General features: G+C 43.1%; 1 protein-coding gene across 1 annotated transcript in view; it reads right to left on the bottom strand.

The window, feature by feature from the left end:
- Positions 1 to 3,104: 3,104 nt before the first annotated feature.
- Positions 3,105 to 26,190, bottom strand: part of fhdc1 (FH2 domain containing 1) — a 30,835-nt gene continuing 7,749 nt past the window's right edge. Inside the window, exons 4-12 of the mRNA XM_079499168.1 lie at positions 22,729 to 22,831; positions 21,977 to 22,062; positions 16,907 to 17,007; positions 15,665 to 15,735; positions 13,842 to 13,949; positions 12,008 to 12,078; positions 8,252 to 8,369; positions 7,218 to 7,382; positions 3,105 to 6,741 (exon numbers count right to left, since the gene is read on the bottom strand). Coding sequence (XP_079355294.1) covers positions 4,519 to 6,741; positions 7,218 to 7,382; positions 8,252 to 8,369; positions 12,008 to 12,078; positions 13,842 to 13,949; positions 15,665 to 15,735; positions 16,907 to 17,007; positions 21,977 to 22,062; positions 22,729 to 22,831 — 3,046 coding nt within the window. The 3' untranslated portion in view covers positions 3,105 to 4,518. The remainder of the gene's footprint in view (positions 6,742 to 7,217; positions 7,383 to 8,251; positions 8,370 to 12,007; positions 12,079 to 13,841; positions 13,950 to 15,664; positions 15,736 to 16,906; positions 17,008 to 21,976; positions 22,063 to 22,728; positions 22,832 to 26,190) is intronic.

Consider the following 26,190-nt stretch of genomic DNA (forward strand, 5'->3'; position numbering starts at 1 on the left):
AACTAGGAACATGGGAACGGTAGGATGGGTGACTGCATAGGGTACTTTTTTTTAGGGTACTGCAACTTTAAAGGCAGCACTGGCTTCATTTCTTTCTTTCTTTCTTTCTTTTTTTTTTCCAAAGTCAAAATGTTCACATAATTTCACACAATTTAAGGTAATCATAAGATTTGGCATGAGTTCTACCAAATATATTAGTTTAAATCCAGAGTGGACTGTATTTGTTTTTACGTCCGTATACCCCGTCCATGGACAGTAAAAAATAAAAATGCTGTACTGTGTTTTAGCATTCAAACATGTTTCACCCAAGTGAATTATTATTTGTTTTAATAAAAACTTTTGGTCCAGCATCAAGAATCAAAGACAAAAAAACAGAAGCACCCTATGCTGTTCAAGTAGGTATTCAAATTCCGCAGAGCCTCAGCCACCCCTCCCACTGTCGTTGGTCGGCGACATTTAATGTAAAGGCCACCTATTGTATCAGCCCTGGGCTCCTAGAAAGGACTCACAGCAGGAGGCATTGTGGGATAGTCTTGGGAGGTCTTCTCTTGAGAGGGAAGCCTGAATAGAAAGCCGAGGATTGGGGGGTATAAATTGTGTGTGTGTGTGCGTGCGTGCGTGCGTGCGTGCGTGCGTGCGTGCGTGCGTGCGTGCGTGCGTGCGTGCGTGCGTGCGTGCGTGCGTGCGTGCGTGCGGGAGGGAGGGGGGGGGTAGCCTGTACAGCAACTCAGCTGTGAGATGGACTGTATAGTAAAGCTACAGTGTATAACGTCATGTCTGGGCCAGACTTGTACAACAACACAGTATTACGGGCGGCAGTGGCTCAGGAGGTAGAATGGCCCTCTGGGGATTGCTTAAGTGTCCATGAGCAGATGCACGATTAATCTTTCATCATATCGGCTGGTATTTACTTAAAGGAGCATTCAGTGATTTGGGTGATTTGGAAAAAAACCTGGTCCACCCGGTAACAAGATGTGCACATGCACACGCTCTACAGTGGGGGAAGTACAACAGACCAACAGCACGTGCACCAATGCCCGCCCCACTCGATCATGATTGGAGGAAGGCCCCTCTCATCCTGATTGGATGAAGGCTTTGCCACCCAAAGCCCAAACCGAAACTAGGGTTTTTTGACCCCAGGGGCTCACTGGGGACAGGGAGGAACTCCTTATATGGTCAGCACACTTTATAGTAGGATTATCCAAAAAAGGATTATCCAAAAAATAAGAAAAAATAAGTGATATTTGAATTAAGTGAAATCACTGAATATACCTTTAAACAAATCAGGTGATAAGAATGTATTGTGTGTGGTTTTTTTTTAGAAGTTTTCTGTACCTCGAATCACAGTTACTGTAACAACAGGTGTAAGTAAAAACTACTGGTTGTCAGATACCCTATCAGACAAAATGCCAATAATGTGCATCATGAAGCCCAAACCACACCAAAGGGTCGGGTCGGGACAAAACGTTTTTTAAGGTCAACCACACAGATGCAACTCCTTGTCCCGACCCGACCCTTTGGTGTGGTTTGGGCTTTACAGAGCAGGACACTTTAACCCACAACTGCGCCACTCGCTCTGGGAAAATCACCACTGGTTCCAAGGAGAGTTGTCATGTTCAAATCCTTCCTTCCTATCATAATGTTGTAATCATCACACCGAGTGAGGTTGAGATAAATATTATGTATGCTGAATATCGTCGCTGTCAGACAGAAACCTTATTTCCATATTCCGTGAGTTTCTTTTTAATAAATTGATTCCCTACTTGATTTGTGTGTCACTCAAAAGTATCAAAAATAGCAGATCTACAAGCTCAAAATGCATCGCACTGGGATGCGTTTTGAGCTTGTAGATCTGCTGTTCTACAGTTTTGGTTGCCACCCAACAGCAACAACATGTTAAGGCAAAAGACACATGGATATTGCATTAATGTATGTGACGGTGTATGTGAAAGTTAACCCCCCCACACACACACACACATAGCCTACTGTATGCACTATGTTTGTAAAAAAAAAATACATTTTGATTTTATCAAACATAATTTGACTTTACACAAACTCTTTACTGTGGGAAATAACAATGCTGTCTGTCTGTTGCTGCATACTGCTGTTCACAAACAGTGACATACAACATATCTAATCTCAGTATACTGTACTCGTTGTCAGTGCTTTCTTTGCGTTTAGGAAAATAAGTGAAAGTATCAGCAGTCTGGCTCGAGAGACTAAAGTTTGCCATAGATGGCATCTTACACTGTGTAACCCTGAGTGTTAGTTATACTCTGAGAGTGCACAATGTAAACAAATGGACCCACAATTTGAGCACTTACAAGTGGATAAATTAACACTGAGGGTATTGGTGTCCACCATGCTGTTTTTTCATCATTATTTGTAATGAAACATATGCAGTACCTTCTTTCAACTGCAGAGCCAGAGGAGCGATAAAGATTATGTTTTATATATGTATTAATATTGTATGATTCATGATCACTGTGTTTTTTCACCCTTCAATGTATGCTATGTAAACATATTGATCTAGCTCTAGATATATAGTCCAAAAATACTATGTCTTTACATTATTTACAATGTGACTTACTAAGCAGGGTGGATCACAACATCCACTTGTGTTTTAGGCGTGATGGAATGTAAAGGGTCGAGTTCTACTAACTCTTATTTACAATCAAGTGTCTACTGGTGATGTGTTTTTTTTGTTGTTGTTGTTTTTCTTCTGCTGGAGCAGCTACATTAGGCTTTATGGTAATGTCCCGTTGTTTTGATGTTGCTGTTGTCTAGGCAACGGCGCTGTGTGAGGAAGGCAAGCGTGTGAGGTGCAAAAACAGGGCTGGAGTATCCTATAATCTATAAAAGAAATGGTATGTCGTGGTGGGGGTTTCAAAATGTACATACAGTATACAGTATATATATATATTCTTGGCCAGGTTTTGTACATTTGTAATATAACTATATACACAGTAGTATAATTGTTTTGGTATGGGATGTTGAGCAGCTGTGTTGATCATTTTCTATTCTTGAGATGCCAGCGCGAGTTCGCACAAAATAAGAGAAAATATTATATATAAAAATATAACAACATTCACCACAGGAAAAAAATGAAATCAAACATTACAGCGAGAATAGCATCCAAAATAATTACATTGAGAATATCATGTTTGTCAATAATCACGCCTGGGGTTATTTAAATTCCAACGGCTACGCACAGTATGTGTTCAATGCTTTTGTTTCATAGCATTAGCGTTGATCTACAGGATTAGCCTATAATACAGGAAAAAATAATTTTTTTCCTACGTGCATGTCTACTCCATATCCAATGGAGGTGTTCTAAAACATTTACACATTGTGACCACTGATATACATACTGTACATACATACGTATTGTACATACATACATACAATTAGTGGAAGATGCACCACAGCTGGTTTGCACTGGTATAATTCCAGTAACCCCACGTAATGCAACAACAACAACGTTGCACTGCAGATGAAATCACAATGCCGACTTGAACAAGAACCAATTCCAGGCTCTGTTAGGGTCCCGATCAGACAGGACGCATTTGAGCAGCTTGGGCCTTGGTGTGTTTTTGTAATTCCTTTTAGTGAAGCTTTTTTGCAGGGCAACTTGCATTCTTGTGCCCTATGTGTTTGGAGTGCCCTGGACACTAGCCGTCGTACATGTGAAATTAATAAACACTGAGCAACTGCATGGCGCATTTGATGCCTACAACGTTATCAGCAACAGATTATGTAAAATTGAGATTGTTTGCACACATGCCGCCATTGTTCTTTTAGCACTGCAGTCACCATGCAACAGCTATAGCAACAAAAGAGAGTAACAGGTTGCCTCTCAACATCAATAGAAAAAAAGCACTGCAAGCTGCTGTAGGCTAGACTGTAGAATGCAAAACGTGTCCTGTCTGATCAGGGGCCCTTAGTCGTTCTGGTACAAGGCCACTACAGTCTAACTGAGGTATGAAGCAGGGAGATACGTAGAAAAACAGAACAGCATTCAGGACAAACAAAAAGGCAAAGAAAGACAGCAGCCAGGTAAAGTGTCACGACCCTGAAATGAAAGACAATCACATGTCTCACATTGTCAAAGCTAATTACAGTAGCAGCATTATATTTTCAGTAGTGTTTGTTTAGCTACTTGGACCGAGTCATAACAGACAGTAGTATTACAGTAGACCACTAAGCTGGCCATGAACGCTCTGTGTCGAATGTGGGATTTGCATTTCATCAGTTTAGTTCATCGTTTAGTATCTTTCTCTTCGCAAATTCATAAACCAAACAATGAAAGCAAAGTGGAGCATCCTCACACAGATGAGGTGAGGTCACCACTTGGTCAATCACATTGATCTGTGATTATATTCGTACCTTTTTGCATCAAATATTCGGTTCACAAGTTCAACGTTCAACGTGTGTTAAGTCAGGAAGGAAACTAAACGTTGATGTACATCTATTGAAGGGAATCAGTCCCCATTCATTGAAGTTCCCGCAGGTCTAGTTCTATTTCCAGCTTGGTTTGGGGTATTTGCTGGATGGTACAGAGTCTTTGGTCTGGACAGACTTCTCAGTAAAGCTATTACTCTTGTGAATGTCTTCTCGTGTTGAAGGTGGTGGCGGTGGTGGGGTGTCGCTACAGTAGGAACTCTGTCTGGGGGACTTTGCGCTCTGCACCTTACGCAGACTTCCCCCGTGGGGCCTGTCCTCACTGTGTGGAGCAGTAGCATGGGTTGTAGGCGATATTTTATTCTGTTTGACGGAGGCTGTCCGAGCCAGAAGCGAGGGGCTCCTGGAAGGAGTGGAGGGTACAGATGGGGGGCCAAGCTCCTTCTTGGTCCTGGAGGAGGAGGCTACGGTATTCCGGGCAAAGCTGGGAACCTCCGAGGTGATCTTGGTGACAAGCGTCTGTGAACCGCTGACCTCAGAGGAGGCCCCGACCTGGTTCAGGTTCTGGTTCTGGCTATGGGCCTGAGCCAGGGCTCTCATGGTGGAGCGGCACATCTTCTCCTCTGGCGCCAGCTTGGGGATGTTCCTCAGAGGCTTGGCGCTGGGCTTGCGGAAGGAGGACTTTTTCGGAGTGGAGTCACGCGCCCATCTGGAGATGCTGCACGTGAGGCTGCCTGACCTGACTTTGGACTCGTCCGGAGGCAAGCTGGAGTGTCGTGGGGTCCGGCAGGTCTTCTCACTTCTTCCTCTGGCCGGGGTACTCTGGTCACGAAGGGGCCAATGTGGCTCATTGCCGTCCAGGCATGCACCTCGCTCTGTCCGTTTCACGTGGATGCCGACCCTGGTGGATTTGGTTATAGGCACGACCTTACGCATGCCCTGGTTCTCACTGGTGGTCAACGTTCTGATGCTATGAGTTCCACTGGCCTTGGATGCTTTGGAAGCCACGTTGCTCTTGAAGTTGGTCTGGACGGCTTTCTCCCCCACCTGTCTGCCTTCGGCAGTGTCACAGCTATCAGTGTCCCACTCTTCAGCCGTAGCACACGGAGTAATGGACGCCACGCCTGGAGAGCGTGGTGCAGAGAGCTCATTGGTTGAAGTGGAGATAGTCTGGTCGTTGGTAGACATGGACTCCAGGTTAGATGACAGGGAACTGGGATTCTGCTGGTTCTCCTGGCTGTCCTTGTTATAGTCTAAGGTTCTCAAGTCGGACGTCAGTCCTTCTCTCGTCAGTGGTGAGCTGTCGATGTCGGAGCAGTCGAAGGCAACGGAGCAGTCCGTTTCTGTGCAGTCTAGGATGTAGAGTACTGGCTTCTTATTCGATACCGAGGGATCCAGAGGGAGGGTCGTATCGCAGGTCGTGGATGAAACAGTGCTGTTGTTGTCTTCATCTTCTTCTTTCCCTTTATGAAGAGACGTCACCAACTGGGCAGGAGGGACCGTGTTTCCTTCCTTGGGACTCACTGCTCTTCCTGAGGTCTTATGACCTGGAAGGTTGTCCAGGACAGGTGACTGTGGAGGGGTCTCCATCTCCAAATCAGTAAGAAGTACGTCCCCTTGGTGGACAAAGGGTGTGTGACGATTGTTATTGTTTGGACTACACAGGTCAAAAGCTTGTGGCACGCGGACTAGCAGGTGCTTCTCAACGCTGACATTCATATGGCCCTTGATTGCCAGGTTGTGCTCTTGACTTGTCTTCTGAAAGACATAAGAGTTGCGAGGCAGGACGCTGCCCTCGGACACAGACGAGTAGCTTATCGTGTTGTTGTTGAACGGGTCTTCGTCTGCGTCGAACCCTGAGGTGGAATATCTGACCAGCGGGCTGATGGGTTCCGTCTCGGCTCGCGGGGACGTCGCCGCGAGCGGCCTGTCCCGGCCTGTCAGCTCGCGGTTGTCGTCCTGGGACAAGAGCCAGGGGGTGGTCCTCCGCTGACTGGTTCGCCCGGAGCGAGGCAGGCTGTTGAACTTGGAGTAGTCGGAGGAGCTGCCGCCGAACAGCTCCAGGTAAGCTTGGAGCTCACGTTCGGCGGCCACGGCGGAGACAGTGTGGCGGTGGCGACGCGCGCTGGCGGAGCGTCCCAGAGGGCTGTGGGGGCTATGGGACCTCTGCTGGAAGAAGTCCAGGAGACCCTCCTTGGTGAGCAGCTCCATGTCGCTCTCACTGCTGCTCCGGCCGATGCCTCCGCTCTGGTCGGCAGCTGACCAAGCGAATCGCTTCTCCTCCAGCTCTCGAAGGCGACGCTGCCTGGCCTCCTCCTTCAGCTCCCGGTCCAGGTTGTCCTGACGGTGGAAGGTCAAGAGGTCAAAGATCAAGACTTTGTGGGTGTTCTAGCTAACATGTTAAAGGAGTAGTTCCTAAGCCAATAAGCCTAAAGAGTCTCAGAAGGAGACTCAAAGGGTCTTCTACTAAGACTCCTACTGAACAATAACCCGGTCATCAAATGATTGGATCAGGATGAGACAAATAAAACAGGATGAGACAAATAATAATAATAATAATAATAATAATAATAATAATAATAATAATAATAATAATAATAATAATAATAATAATAATAATAATAATAATAATAATAATAATAATAATAAAGACTTCATGGGGTGTGTAATTGATAGAAAATAAGGGCGAACTACTCCGTTAAGACAATCTTTGCCCCAAAGGGAAGATCAATACAACGAGAATAAAATAGAAAATGATTATTTCGAGAGATTGCTGAACCACCTCTAGTAACAAAGTATGTTAAAGAGAAGCTCACCTTCACAGCCTTCTTGAACTTGAGACAGAAGTCCTGAAAGATGCGAAATCCCTCGTCCAGTTTGAAGGTATCCTTGTCTTCACAAAAGAAGTCAATGAGAGCGTTTCCTTCTTTGCGAAGGTCCAACCTGCGCCGCTGCAGGTCCTGCAGGGTCCGTACTGAACTCTGACACGCACACACGCACACACACACACACACACACACACACACACACACACACACACACACACACACACACACACACACACACACACACACACACACACACACACACACAGAACACCATTAGATTAGTTAGATTTAGTTAGTTAATAGTTAGTTCGTTTCCCAAACACTGGGCCGGGAGTCTGGACCCACTCGTGTTTCGTGGACACATTTTTATGGGTCCTTTTACTTTTTGTTTTCTATATTTTGTTTTAAATTATTATTATTTCAAAACCTTTAAAAAAAACATTCCCAAAAAAGCAAAACATTGGAGGTGATGGAGGGTAAAGGAACTGGTTGGAATAACGTGTTCCTTCCACACACTACGTCCAACCAGGGAAACTCCCCCCTGTCAGGTGAAAAGAAGCGGCTTTGGACTCCTCATGCATATAAGTTATCATAAGGTCAGTCCGTTGCTCTCCCCAGGTTGGCATAGGGAGTGTAGCACCCAGGAATACATTAGATAATTGACACTGAGTGTAAAAAATGGGTGCAAAATCATGGAATAAAAATGAAAGATAAAAAAATAAGTAAGTAATACATTTCTTTTTTGGGTCACAGTCTAAAAAGTTTGGGAACCACTGTGTTAGATGACAATTGATACAATAAGATTCCATACGATGAGAATGAGATCAGATCAGATGAGAGTAGGCCTACACAAGCAGTGTAGTTTGTTAGTCCGCGTGTGTGTGTGTGTGTGTGTGTGTGTGTGTGTGTGTGTGTGTGTGTGTGTGTGTGTGCGTGCGTGCGTGCGTGCGTGCGTGCGTGCGTGCGTGCGTGCGTGCGTGCGTGCGTGCGTGCGTGCGTGCGCACGTGTGTGTGTGTTTCACCTGCAGAAAGGGCTCCAGCTGCAGCAGGAGGTCCTGTTCTCCTTGGACCTTCTCCTCCAGGGACCTGGTCCTCACATAGAGGGAGGAGAAGTCCATCTCAATGTTCTCCACTGAGATCCTGCAGGAGAACATGGACACACAGTAGACATTACCAATAATACTGACCATACTGAGATCTTATAAGAGAAGACAGTAGACAAATAGTCACTGAATGTGTGGATTTTTGTAAATCTACCACATAAATGAATCGACTAACGGCATATTTTGGGTTCAATGCTGAACCCGATTTTGGAGAGCCCTAGACTACCAATTACTGATGTTTTGACCAATACTTTCTTAAAAATAATAATAATAAACCCTACTTAAAATGATTAAAAAATAACAGCTGTTTTTTTTGTTTGTTTTTACTTGAGTAATGACATGCCCAAAATAGCGACACCTTGTTGAAAGTGCATGGTCAAAAATTAGGACACATTGGCTGCATAATAATATTGATGATGTGAATGTCGCCCAATAAGTCAAATAATGGCCAATACTGTATATCAGCAATAATGTCTGGCTCTAGAGAACCAACAGCACATAAACCCCTCCTGCTGCTACTACTGCTGCTACTGTATGTGTGTGTTGAAGCTCTCAGTATTATTATCATAATGTTGAGCATTATGCTGTGTCATTATATTCTGCAGCTTTGTAGACTGCAGTCTAACAGCCTGCGGAGCCTGGGAGACACTTTAAAGGACTCCACAATACAGCCAGTACACTACAGTAGGCTATGCTGTGAAACAGCCCCACACACAAACATTGTTTGTCACTAGAATTTCGCCGCCCTTCGGGCGGCTCATCCTAGTTCCGTTGCAGCGCAATGGGAAGAAGGAAATTGCGAGATTTGACAGACTCCACTTCATGTTTCAGCTGTTTTTAAACCCAGTATTGTGCCCTTCACATGTAGTAACGGATGGGTATTATTATTATGTGTTGTATTTTATTTTCACATCAAAGCAAATTAAATTAAATTAAAATAAGCACACATGACACTGCTTTTTACTGTTTTTGTTTACTTACAATAAGTTACTGTTTTTGGAAACCAAAAGATGTTGAGAATGGAGCAGAACATACTGTAGTATATTTTTGTGGGGACCTTGACTGCATTATAGTAGGCCTACAATCTGTTGGATTGCAGTGACCCCACATTGTTTCTTCGGGAACAATATTTGTAGTTACAATGAGGGCTACATGAGCCGAAGGGAGAGAAACACGTCGCCTCTCTCCAGTCTGTGCGTATGGTGCTGCTGGTGGCTGAATAACAACGGATCGCATCGCTGACTGACATAAACGCACAGTTACAATTCAGAGGCACTTCAATAAGAAAACTCAACTAATAACGCTTGTGTGTGTTAATGTGCCCGATGCTGACGTTAGTATATAATGTTTAGATTGTTTTCCTCTTGTACATGCGTTTGTGGGCACAGTGGCAGGGGGTGAAAAGCCGATTTGTCCCATGGTGTGCACTGCGCAACTGTGCAGTGTAAAACATGCTGAAATCAAACTACACACACACACACACACACACACAGTCACTCAGTCACAAATCCTCCACAGTGTGATTACGTGTCTGCAGTGACACTGATGCGAGGTTACAATGAGTCCGTGGTGTGGTGAGACTGGGAAAGGAATAATGCGCGGAAGAGCTTGGCATCCGACTGCGCGCGTTGTGGCGATGAGATGGGCGCGTTCGGAAATACCGCACCGAAGCACAGTCGCCTAATAGTTTGCATTGCATTTGCACAGTGCGCTCAGTGCGATATTTCCGAACGTGGCCGTTGTGTGTGTGTGGGTGTGTGTGTGGCTGGCTGGCCTGTGTTTTGCTGCGTGGGGATCGCCATGTGAGGGGGCTAGCCAATAAGGGCCCTGTGTTGCATGTGGAGAATTGTGTAGGTTAGTGTGTGTGGTGTAGCCGAACGGGGTGGTGAGAACATGAGGGGGATGTAGCACAGCAATCGGTGACCCCTACATTAAGCTGTGTTGCTCCCAACATGCAGTGCAAATGCGTGTTGTAGCAACCGTAGCCAATGGGAAAACAGGATGCAGTGTTGCCAGGTCCGCAAATTGTAAGCGAGTTGTAAGTAGCGTGTTGAATGGCATTTTTTCTGGGCTTGTTTTCATAGACCTGGCAACAAATTAGGCGGGGGTGTCGGTGCTTGTGGCGTGTTTGTGTTTATTATTGATAGTGATATTGTGTGTGAGTCTGGACGGGAGGCGGCTTTAGTGGCAGTGCAATGACAATTTTTACGCGGGTGGTGTTGAGTGTGGGCGTGCTGCGCGACATGAGGAGATAGCCATGGATCGACACGGAGGGTAAGTCTGTGACGTGTTAGTGTGTTTAGTGGGTTGTTGCAGTGTGTGTTGCAGTGTGTCAGTGACGTAGTAGCTGGTGCCTTTTGTTCCTGGGTTGCGCACAGCTGTTTGGGCACACCTTTTCAATTGTATAATAGATATACTGTTAGGTTTCAAAAACCGAAAACATTTTATTTCCCCCACAGAGTCAGGCAGAATGTCCATTGTCCATATTCTAACTGTTTGTGTTTATTTGTAAATTAATGCCCTACTCGATTATACTACAGCGTCACACAAAAGCATCAAAAGTAGCAGATTGGCCGCGTTTCGAGCTTGCAGATCTGCTACTTTTGCTATTTTTGAATTTGAATCCTAAAAGTAACAGTTTTGGACATACTGTATGAGGTTTCCACCTGACAGAGACGATATGTAAAGTAGTATTAGTATATTATATAGTGTCTAAAATCTATATTTGTGTTGACTAATCCTTGTCTCTCCGATGTCCATCCATATGGCACGATGATTAGTCATGTCAGTACAGGATGCTGCCATGCAGCGATTACCTTGACAAACTCACAGAGCCTGACAAGCCACTGCCTGCCGGAGGGACTAGAGTACAAACAGTACAGTCTCGGTCTAAGTACTGTACTGTACTGTACTGTACTGTACTGTACTGTACTGTACTGTACTGTACTGTACTGTACTGTACTGTACTGTACTGTACTGTACCTGGCTTGCATAATAATGTGTCTGCAGAATACGCCGTAATGGCTTCAATCCAACAATGAAATACAAAAATGCTGGGTCTCTATTCTGAATAAATCTATGGGTATATTTTGTGTTAAAAATCGTCCAAAAACGCACTCTACGTCTCTATTCTGAAAAGATCCATGGGCATCAATTGTGTTATTAAACAATTCCAACAAGTATTTCATAAATACTTCTTCTTCTATTTCTATGAATATAGACTAGTTTGGGTAAATGTTTAATTTCTGTTTTGGGTCTTGAGCTAAAAAGTTTGGGATCCATTGTCCTAATGGACACTTTAAAAGATATGAACAGGGGGGGGGGGGGGGGGGGGGATTAATGACCTTCTGATTACGCCCTCTCTACCCACTAAGCTACGGCCGCTTGTAGACACCGTGCAAGGGGCGTGCATGCAATACAATGCATGTCACATTCTCAGTTTCTGAGTTGGAACCGTGCTGGATCCTGTATGATGCACGTGTCGATAGACAATTACTATGTCATAACATCATCATTATGATAATCAATATGTCCCAAATCTGAGCAGTCACTGTACTGTGCTTTTCTGCATAGAACTGTAAATTGACGTTGCATGCTGTTGGCTATTTAGTGATTGCATGTGTTCTTGGCTTATACAGAAAAGCAATGGCTAAGAGTTTTGTTTATTCTTACTACCTTGCGGCACTCTGAACATGTTGAAGTTTCTCTGGAAACTTCAGTAGCTTCTCATCTTTCTTCTTAGCCTCCTACAGCATGTATGAGAGAAAGAGAGAGAGAGAGAGAGAGAGAGAGAGAGAGAGAGACATGGAGAGAGAGAGAGAGAGGACATAGTTTACATCTTCATCATGTTGTTAAGTTTATTTTTACTGAAGAAGTGACTGCTGTCTGTCTGTTATGCAAGTGTCTTCTGGTGCCATCTGCTACCTCTCCGGCCCTCCTGCAATATTAATCCCGTCTCACGCAGTTTACCCGTCATCACCCCCTGCTGTGAACGACACACAACTGTTTCACCTTCCAGGCCTCTCTTCTCACATTGCTTATTATTATTTATTTAAAAAAGTGTTATATAATCACGCCAGCCAAGAAGTCATCAATCCATCTAAACGTTCAAATCAGAGCGATTGCTTTTTCCAATATGAAATATTCATGTAGAAAAACAGAGAGAGGAGGAAGATGAGTAAAATCCACCAAGGTGCTCTTTCGTACAAGGGTGATAAAGATGATCTCATGTATCGTATTGTATATTGTGTTTATATGTGGGTTCCCACCCTCATTTGTATCATCCGATAAAGGCTGGTGTTTGTTGCGACGTGTTTTTTGTTTTTGTTTAATTTTTGTACCCATGCTACTCTTTAGAGTGTCCGCCTTGAGACTGGGAGGTCGGGGTTCGATCCCCAGGCCGGGTCATCATAGTAAGACTATAAAATGGGACCCGATGCCCCCCTGCTTGGCACTCAGCAAAGTCAGCATCAACGGTTGGATTGTGGTGTAGGGCTGTCACGATTACAATTTTAAGTTGGCGATGAATTGTCACACAACTAATTGCGATTAAAGATTTAGTTGTGTATTGGGCATTGAATATTGGAACACATGAATACAACTTTAAAATTTTGTTTGATTTTTTCTAGGCTTCATAACCACAAATTGCACAGCAGCAGATATGACAAATGACTAACTATACAAAGAAATTACAGACACTTTTAATAATATACTTTCAAGACCATTTTTAAATAGTGGAAATAGCTGATCTTCAAGGAAGCTTGTAGATCTGCTATTCCTGATATTTATGTAAAATATTTGAAAATGTATGAACATTTTTCATCATGGAATTAGACGATTATGTAATAATTGTTACAGGCCTAGGGGAAAGTCCCTGCGACATACTAGCATCAAGTCCAGAGAGTGCACTTGTACAGTACATCATGTCTGGGGGATGTACTGTACATCAAGCTGCCTCACGCTGTGGGAACAGGAGATATAGCTAGGCTATGGGCCACATATCCTGGGAACCAACAAGGCTACTTACTTACTTACTTACTGTATGCATTAGCCATACAAATACAAAGGCTCCATAGAGTGTAAGAGTGCCTTGGTCACTCATCCTTTTTTGCATGAAATATTAATGGTTTGATATGGTCAGTCTGACTCATATACCGGTGAGTTCCTTGCTAATGAGCATAAGAAACATGCAGACAAAGATACTATCAAGTAAAGCCGTCTATCAAGTAAAACCGCAAGTTCATGTATAATTTATATATAAAGGACTCTGAAAACATAATATTATCATTTCTTCATTTATAATACAGTATTATCACATTTATACGTACACATTATATAAAGAAGAGGCTGAGCTGCTGGAGATGGGTCTCTCGCGGAGACCCCATCTCCACGAGGCACATCTGGTTGCTGAAGACAGTGATTGGCAGAGGAACATTATGGATGCCTTATGCCCCATATGGGGCTGGAGAGCATAAATATGTAAGTAATTCTATAAAGAAGCTGCACTCACCAGAGCCACAAAGTGCAGGAGGTTCATGCCTGGTTTGTTGGCCTTGGTGTCAGCCAACGAGAGGAGAGAGGACAGCTTGAATCCCACAGCGTTGCCCGCATAACCTCCCTGAAACACACAACACAACCATAAGACACAACACAACCATAAGACACAATACAAGAACAATCCGATTCAACGATAGCTTGCATAGAAGGCAACTCAACATAAACAAAACTAGAGAAAGTGCCCCTCGGGCACAGGTCTCCACCAGGGCAGGTCAGGTTGTGGCCTCCTGGTGACGCTATAATAGGCCAATGTGAAAAGGGTGCCATTTCTTCTTACGCCTTGGATGGCAATTGGATGATTTGAGGCATTTTGTTCCAGAAATGTGCTTTGCAAAAATCCACCTGTTGGTGGCGCTATAACAGGCCAATGTGAAAAGAGTGGAATATATTCCTCAAACTAGTAGGAACGTCTGTGAAAGATTTCACGCAAATTGCACGCTGCGTTCATGATTTGAGGCTTTTTGTTCAAAACGGGCCAATCCTGCAAACTTTGAAAGCCAATGTTAGCCAATTAGGATGGAATATGAAATATCGGACAGATCTGTCTTGAACACATGACTATAGAGATAGTGTGTAACGATTTGCGGGATCTGGAGGAGTAAGAATCTGGAGGAGTAATATCAAAATATGTGTTTTTCAAAAGTCGGCCTCCTGGTGGCGCTATAACAGGCCGTTCTGGAAAATTTGGGGCAGAGGTTCATTGTTGGCATCCAGGGAGTGTGTGTGCAAAATCTGGCATTGACCGGGTTAACGGTGCCGGAGATTAGCTGGTAACACACACACACACACACACACACACACACACACACACACACACACACACACACACACACACACACGGATGGAGTGCAAAACATACTCTCTCCCCATGCCTTCGGCCTGGTGGAGACAACAACACTAAATGTACACAAAAGACACCTGCATTTTAGTTTTATCAATTTGATTTTGTATCTCTTAATTTTGGTAAATATTTACCATTTCGGTTAAGGAGTTGATTCACCAACTTACATTGATTCTGATTGTGATGTGAGTCATATTGTCAGATTGTAACACAGTACACTGAGTGAGTACAGTGTACGAGACAGAGGTGCAGAGAATGAGAAGCGCAGCTTAATTGATGCCCCATAAGATGCAATGATTTGTCAGCAAACAACACCATTGTGAGTGTTAGAGAGGACCTGGGTAGATGATGTTGCAAAATGTTCCTTTAAAAGTAAATTAAACTCAAAAGTTCTAGTGATGAAATGTCCTCCTTTCCTTGGTGTGGGTTTGTATTTCTTTCCATGGCTCCTGAACATGACAGTTCTAGGACCAGAACTCTCCCTAATAGCCTACTTGGTGCTCAGCATTTAGGAGGTCTACTGTCACACACACTATATCCTAACTTTGTTACTTGTAGTCACTTGTTATGTAGTCTCTCAAGACAGACTGTTGACTCCTTTTTTACTATTTTGAAAAACATTTAAAAAAAAAATCAACTAGCCGATCTACATCGACAAGATGTGAGCTTGTAGATCGGCTATTTTAACTATTCAAATTACTATTTTGAAAAAGTTTTCAAAGCAGCTACTTTTGATGCTTTTGTGTGAGACTGCATCAAGTAGGGCATTAATTTACAAAAAAACACAAAAAGTTAAAATATGGAGATAAGATGTTTCTGTCCAAAATCAATGCTATAACATTGAAACCGGTACAAATAGTAAAAAAAAATATATATATATAAAAACATGAATGTGTATAGAATACAGTATAGATGCAGTAGTGCTGTGTACTCACAGCGTTCATGATGTTCCCTGCCTGCAGCACCAGGTGCAGGATGGCATGAAGCTCCTCACAGTTCATCAGCTCTACACAGAACAAGACACATCAATTACTGCAACACACCACCCATTGGCACCCAGTATGTATTGTTGAAAAAGAAAACCAGGCCCATTGAAAGTTGCTATACTCTATCTATCCTCTACCCCAGTAGTCACCAAACTTTTTATTCCGTGATCCAAAAGAGAAATTATGTTTATGTTTGCCCGGGACTCAAATGAGTGAAAATAGCCAATCTACAAGCTCACAACACGTCACTTCGCGCCGCATTGTGAGCTTGTAGATTGGCTATTTTCACTACTTCTTAAACATTTGTTTTGTAATTTATGGAATTCCATAGACTTTTTTTTATTTATTCATGAAATTACTGAAATCAATTAATTATTGGAAAAAAATATATATTTTTGGGAATGTTTTTTGAAAATGTTTTTAAATAGGCCTAATAATTATTACAAACTAAATGTAGGAAACAAAAAATAAAGGGACCCATAAAAATGTGTCCGCGACCCACAAATGGATCCCGACCCACTGTTTGGGAAACAGTGCTCTACCCTGAGCCATCACACCACAGCATAATGAGCAGGGGTCATAGTGTTTCCTTTTCCTTGTTTGGGATACAGTTATGCTTGTTGCTTCAAGACAATGCCTATTTAAACATACAATATAACATTGTCAAATATTGGTGAAAATGCAACATCATCACTTGGTTGTTGCCCTCGGTGTGTAACTGTACCTGTGTGTACCTACACTGTGTCATCTCGGGTGACACATTCCAACCACTTCACATAGTTCAGCTCAGATAACTGGGTCACCTGTCCGAGTGTGTGTGTGTGTGTGTGTGTGTGTGTGTGTTTGTGTGTGTGTGTGTGTGTGTGTGTGTGTGTGTGTGTGTGTGTGTGTGTGTGTGTGTGTGTGTGTGTGTGTGTGTGTGTGTGTGTGTGTGTGTGTGTGTCCGAGAGCGTGTGTGTATCCGAGAATGTGTGTGTGTGTGTGTGTGTGTGCAAGTGTGCGACTGTGTGACTGTGCGACTGTGCGCGTGTGTGCGTGTGTGCGTGTGTGCGTGTGTTTATACGCATCACTTTTTAGTGTGTGTAGGTTTACACAGATTGTGTGCGAGTTAGAGGTTTTGCGTGCGTACGTACGTGCGTGCGTGCGTGCGTGCGTGCGTGCGTGCGTGCGTGCGTGCGTGCGTGCCATTACCTTTAGTGGCGACGTGGATGACATCGATATCGCGGCTCATCACCGCACAAGACGGAAAGAACTCTTCACGCAGGACCATGGCCTCAATGCGCACCTCAAAACTATACAGGGAAACACAAGTACACAGGTGTCACATTCATATACTATCATATACCCTGCCATTATGTCACCTGGGGTAAGAGGATCGATACAAGGACTGAGAGGGTGATACGGTAAGCTCGTGCTGATCGGTCAGTTGCCGTATAACCCCTATAGGGTGGATATGGAGGATGGCCAAATAAACACAGCAAAAAGTGGCAAAGCTGGCTGAACTGGCATAGCGAGCCACTTCTCAAAACTCTGAGGTCTAGAACAGGGGTTCTTCAAAGTTTTTCAGGGCAAGGACCCCTTATCTGAGAGAGATGAAGCAGATGCCAGGTGCTTGAAAAGCGTCTGGACTACATTTGCTACTAACTCTAGTAGCGACCGTAGTGGACACATTGGGAACTGGCAGTTTTGACCGAGTCATTCTTGTCTCATAGATTTTATAGATTCATATACTGTATAGACTTTTTTTTATTTTTTAGATATTTAACCATTTAAACCCTCTCAATCCATAGTACACTTGAGCTTTCACTCTGCTCTTTTTCCCCCTGTACATCAAACGGATACCGGAGAACTCACCAGTTTACCAAGTCGCCACGGCGAAAATTCTTCATCAATGTCTTCATCGTTATGCTAACATGCTGTCTTCATCAGTGTAGTATGTCAAACTATAGTTCATTTCCAAAGTGATCAAATTATTTTGTGCAATTAAATGGTCAGCTAGATGATGATACAAAGGTGAGTATGTGAATGTACCAATGATAAGTAGGCCTACCATTTCAGGAATTGTTTACTAATGAATTACATTGTTTCGGTACTTTGGTGTTTACACTTTTAGCATTCCTACTTTCTCTAGTGTTAACTCTAAACAACTATCCTCTCTCTCTCTCAATTCAATGCAATTTTAAATGAACTAAAATGCACTAAATCGTGGCGAGTTGGTAAACTGGCGAGTTCTCCGGATACCCATCAAACCTCTTAACTCCTCGCAGCGCAGATCTACAAGCTCAGACCGTTCCTCACCCAGGAGTCAGCCCAGCTCCTAATCCAGACAACAGTCTTGTCAAAACTTGACTATTGCAACTCCCTCCTTACTGGCCTACCGGCATGTGCACTTAAGCCCCTCCAACTGATCCAAAATGCCGCAGCACGCTTGGTCTTCAACCAGCCAAAATTCTCACACGTCTCCCCCCTTCTCCGCTCGCTCCATTGGCTCCCGGTCGCTGCCCGCACAGAATACAAAACTCTGATGCTGGCATTCAAAGCAACCAAAGGCATGGCCCCCCCATATCTCACAAGTATGATCGTACCCTACAAACCCTCCCGCTCACTCAGATCAGCCAACGCAGGGAAGCTGGAGGTACCTTCACTAAAAACGCCGGGACAACGCTCCACACGTCCCAAACTCTTCTCCCTTCTGGCTCCAAAACTATGGAATGCACTTCCCATTGCAGTCAGAACTGCAGCCTCACTCCCAATCTTCCGCCGTAGTCTGAAAACCCACCTCTTCAGACTCCACCATGGCCCGTAGCACTTGCCCTAGCCTAGCCCCTTAGATAGCACATTATGTAGACTTAGATAGTATTTTAAACAGACTTATAGCTTGTTATGTAGACAGCTCTAGAATTGCACTTTATGTAGTCATAGCACTTTATAGTACACATGTATAATATATTATATAGTATAGTATGTATAGTTTACATAGATACTCCACTGTTACGTTCTTAGTTTACGCATGATTCATGATAACTACTTTTTATACATGTGATGTATGCCATGCTTTTTGTTATTGCTTAATGTAAGTCGCTCTGGATTAAGAGCGTCTGCTAAATGCCTAAATTGTAAATTGTAATTGTAGACTGAAATCTATTTATTTTGTATATTATTTATCTCTACTCTATCTGTACCTACTGTATCCTGTGTGTTTCATTCTTACTGCTGTTACTGCTACAGTATGATGACCCCTGACTCCCCCCCTACAGGGATCAATTGAAAGGTTTATTGAAAGGTTTAACGTGTCACGTTAAACCTTTCAATAAACCTTTCAATCCTGTGAAAACACCGGAGTCATTCAGATATCAAATGTCCTCTGATTTCTCCGGTTTCTCATTTCAGTGGTGTACGTGGAATCTTGGATGCTGTTCAAGTTCTTAAGCCACAGCCAATTTTGACTGAACGCCATCTTGGCTGAACTGCCTGTCCCTTCCTTCCCTCCCTATGACACTCTGGCCAATGCTCCAAGCATCCTAGACTCTTCTCCCTTCCTGGCACCTCCTGGCTCCCAAGCTGTACAAGGACCCCCCCCCCTTCTCTTGGTCATAACTGCAGACTCACTCCCCATTTTCCACTGCAGTCTGAAAAACTCGCCTGCTCATTCTCTACCTCTAGCAGTCACCTCTTCAGACTCCACCTCACCCCTAGCATTCACCTCTTCAGACTCCACCTCACCCCCTAGCACACACCTCTTCAGACTCCACCTCACCCCTAGCATTCACCTCTTCAGACTCCACCTCACCCCCTAGCACACACCTCTTCAGACTCCACCTCACCCCCTAGCACTCACCTCTTCAGACTCCACCTCACCCCCTAGCACACACCTCTTCAGACTCCACCTCACCCCCTAGCACACACCTCTTCCGACTCCACCTCACCCCCTAGCACTCACCTCTTCAGACTTCACCTCACCCCCTAGCACACACCTCTTCAGACTCCACCTCACCCCCTAGCACACACCTCTTCAGACTCCACATCACCCCCTAGCATTCACCTCTTCAGACTCCACCTCACCCCCTAGCACACACCTCTTCAGACTCCACCTCACCCCCTAGCACACACCTCTTCAGACTCCACATCACCCCCTAGCACACACCTCTTCAGACTCCACCTCACCCCTAGCACTCACCTCTTCAGACTCTACCGCACCACTAGCACTCCTCATTCCTTGCTTGTATACATTTTTGTTGGCTATTTTGTGACAGCTAGTTATACTAATGCAGATATGTTGGCTAATTATTCATATATGTTATTACATTGTTAGATACGTAGGTATGCTTTTGTGACGCTTCTGGCAAGACGTCTTATTCTCATGCATTGGAAAAAAACATACCCCCCCTCACATTCCCGTTGGATATCTGACATACTATATTTTTTAAAATTGGAAAAAATTAAATATACATTGCGTGGCTCAATCTCCAAATTCAATAGAGCATGGCAGCCTTTTCTATCTCATGTTGACCGTCTTACACTTGTGCCCCCGATTGAACCTGAATAGCTGTCGCCTGACTAGCCAACCTGTCTTGTCTGGATGATGTTTGTGACCAAGAACTGTAACTCTGTACATTGACTATATTGGAGTGGGGTTTTTATTTTTATTTTTATTTTTATTTGTATATATGTATATGTATGTTTTGTTTTGTTCTGAATGTTCTTTGGTTGTCTTGATTTGGAATTTGTGTGTTGTTTGTGTTTCAGTTTTTGTTGTATTTGTCACTCTGTTTGTATTTCTCAAGTTACTGCTATACTTGTAAAAAAACAAAAAATTAATAAACAGAACATTTAAAAAAAAAAAAAAAGATACGTAGGTATAATGTCTCTGTTGGGTGGAAACCTCATAGGCCTATGTCCAAAACTGTTACTTTTCAGGATTCAAATTCAACTAGAAGGAGTGATCCTCGGAGCACAGGTCAGGTAGGTTATTGTGGGCCAGCAATGTTTGGAATTCGCCAATCAGGATGGAATGAATGAATGGTTTATTTCGATCTTTCAGTTAGACATTATAAAAATCATTTTTTATTTAATATTTTCTTCTGCTCTTAACCACTTACTTCATCATACAACAAATAGCAAAAATGTAACTGCTAGACCGGTTATTTTCATTATTTCATGAAACATTTTGTGCCATTTTTGCCTGTAATGGAATTCCCAAAATAGGGACACCAGGTTGAAAAAGCCAGGTTAACCTCCTAAGGAATGAACCTGCATGCTAGCAGAACTCATCACAGCTCACCTTACTACAATGCCAACCAATCCAAACAGAGATTAAAGACTTGTGCAACAAACAATGGTTGCTGGGTAACTCGGCACATATATCAACAAAGGAGCTGATGCTCTAACAAGCTTTTACTGTTGACTATTTAACTAAGGACCAATATAAACACAATGCTTACCTGGCTTAGCATGGCTAATGTCACCAGTTTACTGTTTGCTTGTCCACAAATGTTAATTCTTAACATTTAATGTTAAGAATGGTAGATAGCATGCTGCTTAGACAGATGTTAGGTTTGATTATGCTGGTATCCTAGTTACTTAATTGTTTTCTTTGCATTTTATTTATGTGATAATTTGCCTTGCCTTTGTTGACTATGGTTCATGACATTTCACTCAAATTCTAAATATTGTAAATCAGAGTCTGCCTATACCATTGCACCATTGCACACCATTACATTTCCCAGGCTAAATAGACCAGTTACACAACAAGTCAGGCATTTATCAAACGTTCTTATCCAGATTGACTTAGAAGTTTAGTTTGTAAACACATCAAAGATGCGAATATAATCCATTTCTAATGAATGCCTTGGCCTGGAGGAGAGGTCATCAGGTGGTCTCCAACCTTTTAGAGTGTTTCAACCCTCAACCACTACACTCTCCAGTTGGCGGGTCAGCAGTGATTGGCCAAGTCACTGCCCCTCTCCTCCATGCTTCCAGTGTTTGTTTAAGAGTACAGCTTGAGTAAGGCAATGCTAGAAGATCTACAGCCTTGTAGACCTGCTGTATTTGGTTTGTGGCACCAACACAGCCGAGTATAAATCAGGCATGAGAGACCCAAGCTCTGTCATGTGGTCGAGGTACAAAATCCAAATAAGCATCTATCTATGAGTAAAAACAGACGTGTTAACAATTTACGTGTCTACTTGACTTAGCCTGGAATAAAACAAATTAAGAATAGAAGGTAGAGTTGCACAGTAGAGATAGATGTAAGTATGTTACCGTGGGATTTGGATGAGTTGGTACATGAAGTTATCCACTAGAGTCAGCTTGCTGGGGTCTCCTTTAAAAGACTGCAGCTTCTTGACCTGAGGATGCAACAGAGACACAAACTTGCAGGTTATAAAGGGAAGCAAAAACACAAAACTCCTCAAATGCTTCTACTGTATGGAGGCTATAGAGCATGGACGTTTCATAAAGTATTTATTTAAAGACCTGTAAGCCTCGGTCAAAGGCAACTCGGATCGTGACAACTCATGACAACAAACATGATTTTTTTGGGCCGAACAAATAATCGTCATGAAAGGGGGCAGGACTGCGACGTTCTACATGATTCTTCATAAAAGAACACATCTGGGTTTCTTTCTTTGTAAAAATTGAAATGGTTCCATTATCAACAGAGCAAGAGAACCCTTTTTGAGAATATATCTATAACGGTTGATTTGCATCGTATTTTCAATGAGTCTTAGTTAAAACCTTAGCTTTAAAATATCTGTACATTTTCATTGTTGGTAATATGATGCTGTTTTGTATTATATTGCTGTTTCTCTGAATTCATGCATATGCACGCACGCACGCACGCACGCACGCACGCACGCACGCACGCACGCACGCACGCACGCACGCACGCACGCACGCACGCACGCACGCACGCACGCACACACACACACACACACACACACACACACACACACACACACACATACACACACACACACACACACACACACACACACACACACACACACACACACCTCCTCGATGTCAGGCAGCAGTTTGAGCAGGTCTTTGAGCAGCTCTGCTCCGTAAATCTTTCCGTCTCCTTGTCTGATGTCCTCTACGATGGAGATGTTGGACCTGCCAGGACGTCACACAAAAGCGTCACACAAAAGCATCACAAGTAGCAGATCCACAAGGTCAAAATGCAGCACGAAGCAAAGCGTTTTGAGCTTATGTACTGTAGATCTGCTACTTTTCCTATATTTGAATTTGAATCCTAAAAAGTAACAGTTTTGGACATACAGTATGAGTTATACATACATGATATGTCAGATTTGATTCTCTTAGTTTGCATAATTCCCTACTTTAGAGCTCTGTAGATTTATTCAGATTTATTTCATGAATGAATCCATGATCAGCCTTGCTTATTCATATATGTATCTGTGGCTGCTTCAGTAAAATCTGACAGCTATGCCAGGGTACTATTCCTATGTTAATTTGTGCTGTTGACGCTTGGCAGCTTTTGTAAGATGGTGTATCAATGGTTGTTTTGGTTGTTGTTATTGTTCTAGGTAAATGGAAAGCACTCTCGTGGGCATGCACGTACACGTGGCGTGGGGCATGTCACGTGCATGCAGCTCATAGTGGATGTAGTGGATTCTATAATTCAATATTCCAATATTTTTGGACACAGAATCAAATGTTTTATGGTCATGAATCATGATTGCATGATTGCATGGATGCGCTGACCAGGCTTATAATAATGAATATGTTTTCGGAAATCACTATAGAAAAAAATGGGCTTTCTAGATCTTGTGGAACCATAACATGGCCGCCGTAAAAAAAAGTTTTCCCACTACTGAAAGCTACTGTACTTTTACTGTGCTGGGAGAAGCCCAAGGAAGGTTTTCTGGCCAAGACAATAAAGTTCTATTCTTTTCACTTCAGTGAAATAGAGATTATCACCTGGCCAAGGCATTCGTCGTTGCCCAAAGGTTGCCTGGGTGATCATTTGTTTATCAGATATACCCAATACCTAATTACAGCAGGGAGCCAAGCTGTCTGGGAAAGGGTCTGTCAGTATGTCTGTGTGAGTCTCAATGCAAAATGTATTGTGCACTCTGCCAGTAGGCCACAGAAGTACCCTGTCTAGTTCATTCACAATATAAAGTGAAAACATCATTTGATCAATGCCATGGTGACGGTGTTTGTGTTACGGCTCACTCCTCCTCACCTTCACATGCAAGCACTGCTTAGCCACTCCCCCCTCACTGACTACTCCATGGCTCTACTCAGAACACCTGCTCTCCTTCACCAATTCACTGCACCTGTCTTCCATCCTACAATCAAGCACTGCCTCTACAAAAGCCCAGTCTGCCCTTCATTCCCAGCTCATTCCACGCCAGAGCTTCACATGTCTACATGTCTGGTAAAGTACAGGCCAAGCTTATAGTATTGTTAAACTGAGTTATAGTGCTAGTTACAGTTTTAGCTTTACACAGCTATTTTCCCAGCTGTTCAACTTTACACAGTTGCAGCTCCTGCCTTTGTTGTTTTTCTCTGAAGACTGACGCTTCCTCTCCTCCTCCTCCCCAGTGCTTGGATTCCCACGCTGAGTTTGGCCAACCTGGAGAGCCACCACCAATCTACTACTATCCCACTCCTTTCCCTAAATACGTTTGTGAATAAACCTGAACAACACCTGAACGCCTCCTCTCTTTCTGTGCACTTGGGTCACACTTACTAAATATAACAGTTTGCTCATGGTTACAGATTATTTTTAGATATTTTTGGGGCTTTTCCGCCTTTATTGAATAGTACAGTTTAGAATGACAGAGAGAGAGAGAGAGCCTGCGATGCGACTTGTTGCATTAGACGTCCTACATGTATATGTGGTATACGCCACTAGGCCATCGGCACACCATGGCTACAGTTTGAGCACCTACTGGCAGGAACTTTAGCTTGAGATAATCGGTCAGCTTCTGCCATAAACAAGTGTACAAATGGTCCTAATAAACCCCTCTTGATTCTTGGTATGTAGACTCATTAAATGAAAAATGCACACTCATGATTTCACCCCCCCCCCCCCCCCCCCACTTTAGTCATCTGAAACGTTTTAGTGTCAGTCTAGTTATTAAAAATCATCAGCTCTTATCATATCATCACAATTTGCTAAAAACTCACAACGCCGTCCTGCAACGCGTTGCGGGCTTGTAGATCTGCTATTTCCAGAATGTGACGTGCGTGCAACCAAACATGAAGCTACTTCTTCTCCACTAGTCCCTCCCTAATATTTTAGTCTAGTTTTTATTTGTTGACGAAATTGTCAATATATTTAGTCTTAGCTTTAGTCATCATAGCTTCGTTTGTATTAATTTTTAAATAGTTTGTCAGTGAAAAAAGGTATAGGCAATGAACATTTTTCATCACAGTTTTAGTAGACGAGATCAACACTGCTTCAATCAGGGCAAATAATCAGTGATTCAGTGTGTGGTAACCAAGTAACGAGAGACTATGTTAACCCATTTAGACCTGCCACTAGATTCCAGCATAGCAGATCTACAAGTTCGTAGCGCATCTGCTATTTTTCAATAGCTAAAGCATGACATAATGCTTAAAACACCAAAAGGGGTTCTGATACTGAATGGGTTAACATGCATGCAGAGTGTGATGACATCACATATCATGCTCAGATTAATGGTGTAGACATGACAGTCAAATGTGATGGAAATGAGCCATATGCAAATATGCTGCCACGCAAATAAGAGTCAGACCTGCCTTTGTCAATGCAGTGCAACACTACATGGTACGTAATGAAGTTGCTGAGTTTAGAGGGAACACACACCCGCCAGATTCATTTAGTCATTTAAGCCATTAGAACACCTGAGGCCAATTCTAAAAATCTTTCTTCTAAATCCTAACAGTTTTCTGAAAAACACACACGTATATTGCTATATGTGCTCAAAACCTTTTTCATGTCAAGGACACCCACAATTATATATATTTGGCCACTCACCCCCATCTCAAAATATTTTGTTCCCGGGACCTCTAGAAGCAAAGATTTGCTTTAAAAATATATTCAAAGATTTGCAAAAAAAATTGTACCGCGCTATGACCTTGTAGATGTGTTATTTTTGAAAAGCGAAAGTGTAAAATTAGTGGTTAAACAGATGCTTTGCCAGTTTTAATGGGTTAAGCCAGGGGTTCTCAATCGGTGGGTCGCAACCCCTCGGGGGACCGCCAAATTATTTTGGGGGATCTGGGGGATTTTCCGAATGTGTAAAAAAATAAAATAACATTTGGCTATTGACATGGACTCCTAAAACAGTGAGGGTTTTGTATTCCTAAGTAGGGACGCCAGGGTGAAACAGGTGAAACAGGTCTGTGGGGTTTATATATCACAGATGAAAAGTATTAAAAGAGCTTGTGACTAAATAATAATGACGTTGGATCCATTGGAACACAGGTTATTACATATAACAAGGTTTCCACCCGAC

The sequence above is a fragment of the Electrona antarctica genome, assembly GCF_951216825.1.
Source record: "Electrona antarctica genome assembly, chromosome: 4".
Taxonomy (NCBI): domain Eukaryota; kingdom Metazoa; phylum Chordata; class Actinopteri; order Myctophiformes; family Myctophidae; genus Electrona; species Electrona antarctica.